An 11,841-nucleotide genomic window follows, 5' to 3' on the forward strand; every position below is an offset into this window, starting at 1 on the left:
AAATTTTTAAGTTAATTATAAATTGAATACTAGCACTTGAAATAAGTTGTTAAACTGATCCAGCAATGCCATCACATGGTAACTTTGCATGTGATGTCGCAAAGAAATTCCATAGATATTCCATTCCACTATCTTCAGCACGATGGCATAAAATTAAAAAATGCTTGCAACTTTTGTACTGGTTAGCAAAACCATCAGAAAAATTGTAGATTTTTGGGGTGTTAGGAAAGATTTCTTGTACAAAGTCATCAGATATAAAACATAAAGGCATTAGTTGACTTTAGTAGTTCCCTGATCATGTTTGCTATGAATGATCATGTTATAAATAACTACAAGATGTAGTACAGGATGATGGTTCTGGTGGTAAACCTTAATTTTATCTTGAATAACAAATAAAAAGTTTTTTGCAAAATTAACTTAAACAATAATTTCATTTGGGGGAATGTATGACTTCAATTTATTCAAAATTTTCCCTTGTGTTTTAGCAGTAAAAGTAGAATGTTATGCTATCAAACTTTTCACAAAGACTTTCAATGAATTCACCTCAAGTAGATGTTTAATTTAGAAGCTCTGCTCGAATGATATTTCATTCTATAACAGATTTGCAGTTATAATTTATAACATTTTGAATTCCAGGGCAATGATTACATCTATAAATGATACATTACCTTGACTCTCTGCTCTTGACTGCATTAAGCATTAGCTTTATAAGGTTTTGATCATTTTGATTACTTTGACATAGATATTTTGCCTTTAACTGATAAAATCCTATTTTGGACTGAGGATGCTCTAGTTTGAAATCAATAAATAATTCCAGTTTTTTAATAATTGCAAAGAAGTAATTGCTTTGGTCCATGCTTAGTTTTGGATACACTTACAAGATCCTTTATAACTGGCAACTGCCATCTGAACTGATCATTACAATAAAAGCTTTCCACCTTAACAATGATATCTGAAGCAATTCTAACAATGTTTTTTTATCTGAAAATATCTGAAAATTTTATTTTCAAATTTAATTTTTTTTTGCTTTATTTATGGTCGACTTTGATGTATTAAATATGTTTTAGTTATGATTGACTTAGATGTATTAAATAGTATAGCTGCATTCCTCAAAAGAAAAGAATCTGAAACCTATGTCAAAATTTGTCAAAATCTGAATCAAAAGTTTGCCGTTTTCAGCTTTTCTTGTATTCAAAATATCAACAAACCTACATCAGCAATATGACATTTCAGCGCTGTTAAAATTGAGCATAACTGATAGGATTTTTAACATAACATCAGTAAGCATGATGTGGAACCTCATGAAATTTTATAGCTGAAACATCTAATTTAGTTCTTTTTCTAGCACAACTTCTATATCTTCATCCAAAAAATGTTTGTTCTTAAAAATTATCTTCACCATTTTGGTCAATTGAATACATATCTTTCACCATAGTGAGTAACTGAACACATATCATTCACCATTGTGATCAATTGACAACATAATTTTAGCCACATTTTAACACATATCAATTCAAATTTTTTGGAGTTAGTGAAATGGATAAGTAGAGATTGCTCATGATGTAAACAGATTTGTAACATTAACCTTTAATATTGATAGCCCAGATCTCAATATTAACAAATTTCTATGTCACTCTGTCCCTTTGAATAACTTGATATACCTTTCAATCTGGTTAATTTAGTTTACACCATTATATTGGGCCCAAATAAACTGCAGATGGTCTAGAAAAAATTTAATAAAAACCCAATAAAAACCTAATAATAAAAAATTTATAAATCTGTGTCCAAGTTTTTTTAAAAGAAGTTTTATCAGGTCAGGTTATCCTGCTACTGGTAACATGTAACCCAGTACAACCTGTTTCATGTCTTGCTGCCTTGTAGAATATTCATTTTAAGGCAAAGGCTAGCAGAAGCCAACTTCGACTTAAAACATCTCCTGCCTTGAGGCTCGTGGTTGAGTAAAGGCTAGAGATAGTGCCTCGATAAAAAAACACATCTTGGGCAGATGTTAGGCACGTCCGGCTACTGTCTTGTAGAAGGTTTCCTTGGCAAAAACTTGAGAGGAAAACATATTTCTATCTGTTGTTCAACCTCGCAACCCTTCTTTATCTATTAGGCTGGCGTAGAAGTATTTATAGATGTATTCTTGACTTAATGCATGGGTTTCGCTTGTGTCGCTATTTTTATAACTAGGCAACTCATTCCATTATCTCCTAATGAGGATACAGCTTTAAAACTCAGTTTTATGGTTCTGAGGCCAGCTGGTAGTCAGGTTTCACAAATTTTGTGGTAGCTCTCAGAGAGGCTGATTCCATCAACAGCTGTAAAATATCAGAGTACTAACAGAGCCATGTTGTGCATGGATGGTGTCTCTGTTTGTACTTTTGGTGTGCTTTGTCGAGGCCATAATTGGAGCCCTTTTTTATGACTTAGGGTTTATTAATAGTAATGAGACAATTGCTTAGACTATTGTGTACTGAGTACTATCTGGGTTTGAGTCAAGTTCTTTAACAAATTTAAAAATGACTAAAGTATCATTCACTAATATTCATGGTCCTCCAAGAAACTTTTCTTCTTTGAGCCTTTTTTGTGAGACTAATTTGAGTTCGGATGTCTCATCTTGTGATCGTAGTGTTGATTGTTATCTTCCTTTAATTCGTAAAGACTCCAATAATCACATGTTTGGCCTGGGCATTTACATTTGTGAGAATTCACCAATTTGTCAGGAAACTGGGTTTGAATCCACAGACTATTCTTTTATGTGCTTTTATTTAACACCACTTCACCCTGTCGCCTTTCTCTTTGTTCTACATCGCTCTCCTTCGTCTCAAGACTGCACACTTTTTGATGTTATTTCTGATCAAAGTGATCGAGCCATCTCTCATTATCCTTCAGCCAATATTGTTGCTGTTGGTGACTTAAATGCTCATCACACTGGTTAGTTTGGCTCTAGTGTAAGTGACTCTGAGAACTTTTGAGAAAGGAAAAATTTGTGGGTGTTAACTTATGTCTTGTTTTTGATACTAGTCAGTGTTTGGTTTCTCCTCATTCACCCTTAGGTGCTTCTGATCATGGTTTGATCTCTCTAAAATTATTATCTCATTCTTCTTCATCATCAGAATCCCTCTTATCATTGTACCTCTTACAACAAACTTAAAGCTAACTGAGACTTTTTCCGTGATTTTCTTTTGCTTTGGCCCTTGGGTTGAAATCTTCTGTCTTCCTGCTGACAAATGCGCTTCTTACATAACTTCTTGGATTCAGGCTAATATGGAATCTTTTAATCCCTCCCGATAATTCCAGTTTAAGCCTGAATCTTCTCCATGGTTTTTCTCGCATTGCGCTGCTGCAATTTCTAATCAAAACCATTACTTCCATATCTATCAGCAAAACGATTCTTCAGAAAACAGATGCCTGTTTACTCTTGCTAGAAACCATTGTAAAAAAGTTTTGTCTAATTCCAAAGCCCATTATTCTCAGGTCACAAAATCTTCTATTTTATATCAAAAATTAGGCTTTAAGAGTATCAATAATAAAGGCAAAGCTATTGTTCCACCTTTTTTGTATGTTTCAGATTTTGACACTTCACCTAAAAACAAAGCTGAATTGTTTGCTAAGAACTTTTCATCATTATCATCTCTTGATTCCACTAGTTGCGTTCTACATGACAAATAGTTTGATCCATTGCTTGACATTCGTATCACTCCAGCTTCTGTATCTAAAGTGATTTCCTGCCTAGACTCTTCTACAGCTTGTGGCCCGGACAACATACCTGTTATAGTCTTGCAGAAGTGTTCTCCAAAGCTGTCATTAATACTTTTAAAACTATTTAACAAGTGCCTTTCAGAGTCTTGTTTTCCAGCCTGCTTGAAAGCTGCATTTGTTATTGCCCTATTTTTAAAAACTCTAGAGAGCTATCTGACTCGTCTAACTACCATTAGTCTTCTTCCTATCATAAGCAAGGTTATTGAGTCTTTAATTAACAAACACTTATTCTCTCATCTTGAATTTAATAACTTACTTTTTGATCATCAATATGGATTTCATTTTTTTCGTTCTGCAGCTGATTTGTTAACAGTAATAACTGATAGGTTTTATCATGTGTTAGATAGATGTGGTGAGCTCTAGACATCTCTGAAGCCTTTGATAAAGTTTGGCATGCTGGTCTTCTCCATAAGCTTTTTTCTTACAGTATATCAGATAACATCTTTAAGATTACTGAATCCTTCTTTACCAAATGTAGTATAAAAGTTGTCCTCAATGGACAGCACTCATCTTCATATTCTGTAACTTCAGGGGTTCCTCAAGGCTCTATTCAAAAATGCAAAAATGCATTGTAAACATAGTTGGTCCTGTTAATGCAGCCAACCTCCAACCATTATCACATCGTTGTTATGTTGCTTCTCTTTCTTTTTTTTATAAATAATATAATGTGCACTACTCTAAAAAAGTTAGTGTCTTATGTGTCATCTACTAAAATTTATTCTTGTGTTACTCGCCATTCTATTAAGTCTCATCCTTTTATTGCAATTGTCCCTAAGTGCTCTAAAAATTCTTATTCGTCCAGTTTTTTTTCTTAAATATTAGTTCTTTAGAATTTGCTTCCTTTATCTTGTTTTCTTGATTCATATAACTTGCAATATTTTAAGTCGTCTGTCAACTTTTACCTCGCTTTATAAACTTTTTTTATTATCTTCCAGTAACCTCCAACTCTAATAGTGGTTGCTTGCAGCCTTGTTGGAAGTGAAGATATCTAAAAATATCTCATTTAATAAAAATTCAGTAAAAATTTAATGCTACTCTGGTTACCAGGTCTCCTTTGTGCCTTTAGTAAAATCTCCAAAATAGGCAGAGTACAATCTCTATATTGATATAGTTTTAATTGTTTTTATAGATAACAAATATTAAAGACTGATTATTTGCTTTAAAGCTATACTGGTGCTACTTTTCAGCTTTATCACATGTTAAATGGTAACTAGTAAAACAAAAACTATAGTAAAATCAAAATGGCTGCCAAATAAAAAAACTGACAAAAATAGCTGACTTTTAAAGTAAAAATATCTCCAAACCAATTTGTTATTTATTTTCTCATGGAATACCTCATAAGGAACTATAAAAATTACTGTGCTTCTTTCAAAACATGCTCTTTACTTCTTGTTTTTTTAGAAGGATCAATTTCAATTCTCTTCATGGCAAAAAGTCTGAAAAAAAAAACGAATAAAAAACTATTGAAAAATTTTATAAAACAAAACAAATTATTTTGTGACAACACAAAAAATTAATTATAGCCTGTTTTTCTAACTTAACCCATTCATAGCACCCATCTAAGTTGTTTTTTTTTTTAAGTTATTTTGAAAAAAGTTTAATTTATATTTAATACTGAAACTTCATTAGTATATTAATGTCTATGAAACTTTTAAAATAAACTATACATTATATTATAAATAAAAACCTTGCAGTTTTCTTGTGCTTTACTAAATATACTGTTGCACAACCACCTTTTCCAAGTATCTGCAGAATATTAAATGAATCTTCATTGTCACACTCAGGATTCAAATCTGATTTCATTTAAATATGATTTTTTTAACACTTTTTTACACTAAACTGTGAAAAAAAAAAAATTTCTTTATTTTATAATATATACCTTTCATACTCAAACCCCCAATTGAGCTTTGTGCTCTTAATTGATGGTTTGGGCAGAAAATATAAACAATCTCAGACAAAGTTAAACAAATTTTAACTTATAATAAAATTTAATGAATTTTAAGCTTTGCTTTATAACAGAAGATAATCAATCATTTAATTCTCTTTACAATATATATACAAAGCTCAGAGTAGTCACAAAAAATTACAAACTGACAAGAATGCATCAACAAAAATATAAAAACAAATTTATTAATATAAGTCAAATGATGTTAATGTAACAACAATAGTATAAGTAAAAATAGTCATAACATCAGTAATAATATTAATAGAAAAAATAATGTTAAAAAAAAAATGATAACACCAGTAATAAAAATAAAAATAATAATAAGATGGTGATAAAAACAATTTTAAAGTAATTTTTTTTTTTTTGAGAATGTAGTATTTATTAAGACATGGATAAGAAAAAAAAGGACTAACAGTTGAGCCCTGGGAAAACCTGATGTTGTGGATTTGGTATTTAAAAAAGTATTGGAAACAGTAACAAATTAAGAATTGTTCAAAAGATTTAAACTATTATTTATGACCAATTTCTCTGATACCATAACAATATAACCTTGATATAGTGATAACCTTTGATGAATAGAATTCCATGATCCACAGTATTAAATGCTTTCTGCAAATCAATGAAAACTCCTTATTTATGTGTGTTTATGTTATCCTCTTAAGCCTCGCATATAGTTTTAGTTGAATAACTTAGTACAATGCCTTTTTCCAAAATATTCATGTTTGACCCTGTAATTAGGATCGGTATAACCCTTAAAGTCTTAAATAAGCAAAATATGTTTTAGATTGAAATGACTCAATGGTTAATGGCTAAGTTCTTTTGTTAATGTAAAATAAGCTCACAACCCAATAGTATTTGCAGAAATACTATTGGGTTGTGAGCTATTTTTTGGATTCATTATAAATAATCTTTTACTTCTTGTGCTGCAATGGAGGATATAAAAAAGTATGATTTCTGATATTGTTTACGATTGAAAGAAATAGTCATTAAATAAGTAAGTGACTTGTTTTTTTGTCAGTTTATGATTAAGCTTTATAAACTTTGATTATTTAATTTTATATTTACTATTTGTAATCTACCTCAGTTGTTTTTGAGGTTTTAAATGTTTGAATTGGTTGAAAAGCTCTTGTCTTATGATCTAGTGGTTACATTTTATAAATTTTTAATGGAGTTTGTGTTTATTGGTTTAAAATTGCCAGCAATGATACATAGGTTTTACTTTATTTCTTAGCTGGTAGCCAGTAGGAAAGGTGCATGTTGGTCAGGTGAATTTTTAGTGAGCTTTTTAATAAAACTTTTGAGCAAAAAACATTGGTGTTTTTTTTATGGTAATGAGCAGAGTTCCACGTGAATATGTTTAGAACACATTAATCAAAAAAGGTTAAGATATTATTAGATAAGCATCAGCTTAAGAGCTTGATATTTAAGTCGCTAAAGAAAAATACTTTTATTTTCTACAGATGATTTTTCTTTTAGTTCAAAAGTAAAAGTTATGCAATAGAGTTTAAAAGTAAAAGTTTTGCAATAGAGTGATGCACGAACAGGGATGATACAGGAGTGGAGAGTACAAAGTCAATAGAAATATTCTTAACTATAGATGTCTTTATTGATTGACTATACTACCCCTCTGGAAGTAGTGCACTCACTATGCTTCACTCAGAAATAACACTCAGAAGGCAATGGTAATGTGGGAATTTATTTAGTTAATTTTATTTACTAACAGTAACATCTTTAAAAAGTTATTTAAAATTTAAGAAAGTTTTAAACTACTTAATAAAGACGTTACTGTTAGTAAAGTTTTGATTAAGAATTAGTTTATAAACTATAAAAGTTAACAAATTAATTCAAAAAATATATAAAAATGCTGATATAAGTAAATAATAAATTGTCTAAACAGAGTATATACTGTGCGTAGTGTTCAGGTTAAATGCAAACATATACAAATATAAAAATGCCTACTTTTATAATTAAATCAGAAAATAATTTTCTGATTTCTAGAAATTAAAAGAAATTAAAATTATTATTAAAAGATTTCTAAAAATCTTTTAATAATAATAATTTTCAAAATTATTATTATTAAAAGATTTTTAAATTATAACTTAAATATTTCTATATATTTTTGCGATCATTGAAACAGTTAATTTTTTTTCACAATAATTTAATGTACAATAATACATGCACCTCTTTTATCTAGGGAATCAACTAAGAAAAAAAAGTCTCATTGTGTTTATTAAATTGCAAAGCAATTTATGATTTGAATAATCAAAAGAAATAAATAATCATAAATTTCGGATCTAACGAGAAAAGTTTGAAACTCAGATATAAATTATGAAAAAGCATAAGTAATTTGCATATTTTAAGTGACCCTGAAGTTTAGCTAATTATGCGGACACCCGATAAAAACTTAAATCAAAGAATCAAGAAGCGATCAAACTATGGTAAGTGACGATTTATAAATCAGCAGAGAATAATTATTCGTATGTAAAACTTATTTAGCACCTTAATGTAAAAATGAAAATAAAACAAGGCTGTTATAATTATTTTTTGTTTATATTTAAAAAATTTTAAAAACAAATACTAGCCTATTAAATGAATACTTTGCCAGTGCCCTAACTACTTTTTCTGCCTGATTCAAGGGGTAGAAATATTCGGCATTATATTTATGATTATATCGTACTAAAAATTGATCATGTTATTAAAATGGTATCAAAGTGAGTGCTGATGAACCGTGGAGGTAATTATTTATTGTATCGCTAAATTAACTCCAATTTTTAACTTTAGGTAGAGGATCGATTCTGGTTCGTTCGTTTATTTTTTAAATCTGACATCACTCGGGTTTAGGCCATTTTTTCTTTGTTCGAACAGCAGCCATGTTTTGCAGAGGAATCCCCCTTCACGTGTTAATGTTGTGAAGCCGCATTGGCGCCTTTTACCGACTATTTCTCTCTTTAGGAAAGCATTAATTTGACTTTTCATAAGTTATTAAAATCCAATAAAATTTTTAAAAAATATTTTCATTAATAACTTTATTGAAATAATAATTTTAGATAAAGTAATTGTTTAGGAAAAAAATTTTAAGTCATGCCAAAAGTTAAAATATGTCAAAGTTATGTAGTATAACATACTCTTACTTGAAATAAAAATATTTTCTTTGCTAATTAAAAATTTAAATTTACTGAAAAACAGTTTTTCAGAGATGTATTTTTCCAATATTCTTATCACAGTTATAAAGTAAAAGCAATAAAATCATTGCAAACTAAATAAACTTTGTAATGATTATATCAAATATAGGCTAATCAGCAACGCTATTTTCATCATTAATAAAGTTGATTTTTGAATCTTAAATTAAACCTAAAATTTCATCCATTTCAGTCCAGGTTTTAAAATATTATTGAACCCAACACCTTATATATTAGGTATTTGTTTGAATAATATTCTGTTATTTATTGCTAGGAAGTGCTTAAAACTATGATTCTTAAGTTAAGAAGAAGTAATGATGAAAAGTAAAAATTTATATAAAATATTAAAATAGCTGTTGCTATAATTTAATTGCTGTAAAAAAACATTTATTTTGTGTAAATCTAAGGTAGGTAGGATTTTCAATATAGTTTAGCAAAGTGAGAAAAATAAGAAAATAGGTATTGAACTAAGTAATAGTAGGTTGTAAAAATCAACACATCAATTCACACAGTTCAATAAAAACAATTTTTGTTCATTTTATATAAGTTTTAATATTAGTTGTTATAACTAAAAATCACACAAGTGTTCAAAATTATTACATGTTATGAAGTTCATAATTTATTGTGTAAATTTATATGTAAAACAGAGTTTCATTTTCATAAAATTTTCACCAGAATAATAGTACTGTAAAAACTGGTTTTGTATAACTTACTGTACAAACAGTTGCATTGTCAGTAGGTCTGTGTGGACCAGCCCTCTCTTAGACAATGTTTCATTCCTCCATTTCCTCTTAAAATATATACAAGTCAGTTATAGGCAGTGACATAAATATTTAAGACAACAAAAAAAATTGACAAAGTATTTTGAATTACATTTTGTAAGAATAAATGCAAAACCAGCTCTTATTATTATAGCTGCATATTTTAAATTCAATTTATTTAAGTTTCTTTTCATATATTCCTTTTACAAACACTATTATCAATTAACATATTTGCCTACTTTAGAAATGAAAGCCCTAATTGTATTTTAATGGATATTGTATTTTTATTACTGATTAAAGTAGATTATTATTTCTTTCTGTATTTTTAATACTGATTTAGAGTTTATTATTTCTTTGTATAAATGATTTATTAGACTATGAGTTAGTAATAAAATAAATGACTATAAAATTAGCTAAATCTTTAAGGGGTTTTTAGAAATATTCTTCAAAATGTCTCAAATTTATTCATATGCTTTATTATGCTCATATCTGCACTTGCCTTATTGTGTCTATTGCAGGCTATATATTAACACCCTGATAATAAAAAAGTGTTGCTCTTGTTTCTATATATATATATATATATATATATATATATATATATATATATATATATATATATATATATATATATATATATATATATATATATATATATATATATATATATATATATATATAATATATATATATATATATATATATATATATATATATATATATATAATATAATATATATTGTGTTATATATATTATATAAAATATACATTTTATATATAATATATATTATATATATTTCTTGCTTCTTTTTTCAATTTTAGCTTTTATCATGGCGAATTCAAATCAAACATCCTTTCAACAAGAATTTAATCGCCTTTCATTTCTTGCATCAATTGCAACCGGAACACCTCCTGCAAACAAAGCTTCATTTCAAAATTCTTCAGATGACATTAGTAGGGGAACAAATAATTCTATTGGAAATAAGAGTATAGAAGCAAATTCCGCATCTAATAGCAGTTTTTTAGTAGATTCATCAGCAAATGATTTTTGTGCCTCTGATATTGGTAGGATTAACAGCTTATTAATAAATGCAAACGAACAAGCTGATCTTTTGAAAACTCAAACAAATATTAAGAGACAGCCCCCTACTATTTTACGAAATCGAACAAATCATTCTGCTAAAGCATCAGTTAATAGTTCTCGAATGCTCTCTCCTTTATTACCTGCTACCAATGGAACACTTCAAAATCTTCATTTAAAAAAAGCATCACAAATTGTATCAAATATTTCATCAATAAGTCAACAACCTTCTTTGCAAAGTACTAGTTCTTCATCTTCAATGGTTTTGAATCAGATTAGTAGTGCAAAATCAAATTTTGGGCAAACTGTTATTTTGCCTGCAAATCTTGCAGGTATACGCATTTAATTTTTACATTTTGAATCTAATTTTTAGTTTAAATATAAGTTTTGGTGCACACACTTTTTTATGTTGCAAATATCTCATCTCAAGTATCTTGCTCAACTTGTTTTTTAAACAACCTTGTTCTTGTTTGTGTTTATGTTTCAGAGATTATTAAAAGCAATTTGAAAAGAAAAAAAAAACAGAGTAGTCTTCTTAACTGTACCCTTAGGAAGGTGAATACAGTAAAAAAATGTAATACTGTGTGTGTGTGTGTGTGTGTGTGTGTGTGTGTGTGTGTGTGTGTGTGTGTGTGTGTGTGTGTGTGTGTACACACACTAGTGGCCACAGGAATGGACACCTGTAATTTTTACCATTTTTCTTAGAAAAGTTGACATATCATTTTTATATTTAAACCACGTCATCTATTGTTTGGCTTATAGGAATTCGCAAATTTTAATCGTTTATATCAATTTTAAACATAATTATGGATTATTATTGTTAATTGGTGTCAAAAATGAGTTATTGCTCTTTAAATGGGTTTCTTTAGTAAAAGGTGAATGTCTCATTATTTTTGTACTTTTGTGAAAATTAGTCTATTTATTGTGATGACTAACAGTTAATTACGTTATTAATTAACATTTTTATCCATAAATCTTTTAAGCTATAAATACAAGATCATTGTTTATTAGTCATTTAGTTGAGTTTCAACAATTGCTGGTGAAAAGTTGACAGTGCTCTTGAAGATTTAGTGTGTTTTTTAAAATTGTCCTTTTATTTACAATGGCAAAAGGA

The 11,841-nt window shown here is 28.6% G+C and overlaps 2 protein-coding genes across 5 annotated transcripts in view; one reads left to right on the top strand and one right to left on the bottom strand.

Moving 5' to 3' along the window:
* The window catches only part of LOC136071954 (serine/threonine-protein kinase Nek4-like), a 56,839-nt gene extending 51,224 nt beyond the window's left edge, over positions 1-5,615 (bottom strand). Inside the window, exons 1-2 of one of the 3 annotated variants that reach the window (XM_065797905.1) lie at positions 5,453-5,615; positions 5,124-5,201 (exon numbers count right to left, since the gene is read on the bottom strand). In XM_065797905.1, the coding sequence (XP_065653977.1) occupies positions 5,124-5,201; positions 5,453-5,568 (194 nt within the window). In that variant the 5' untranslated portion in view covers positions 5,569-5,615. Of the gene's footprint in view, positions 1-5,099; positions 5,202-5,452 lie in introns of those variants that run through there. The other 2 variants (XM_065797906.1, XM_065797907.1) reach the window with 2 other exon arrangements.
* A 2,344-nt stretch (positions 5,616-7,959) lies between these two features.
* The window catches only part of LOC136071955 (uncharacterized), a 42,216-nt gene continuing 38,334 nt past the window's right edge, over positions 7,960-11,841 (top strand). The window contains exons 1-2 of one of the 2 annotated variants that reach the window (XM_065797908.1): positions 7,960-8,148; positions 10,469-11,059. In XM_065797908.1, coding sequence (XP_065653980.1) covers positions 8,094-8,148; positions 10,469-11,059 — 646 coding nt within the window. In that variant the 5' untranslated portion in view covers positions 7,960-8,093. Of the gene's footprint in view, positions 8,445-10,468; positions 11,060-11,841 lie in introns of both variants that reach the window. The other variant, XM_065797909.1, reaches the window with a different exon arrangement.

The sequence above is a fragment of the Hydra vulgaris genome, chromosome 05 (genome assembly GCF_038396675.1).
Source record: "Hydra vulgaris chromosome 05, alternate assembly HydraT2T_AEP".
Taxonomy (NCBI): Eukaryota; Metazoa; Cnidaria; class Hydrozoa; order Anthoathecata; family Hydridae; genus Hydra; species Hydra vulgaris.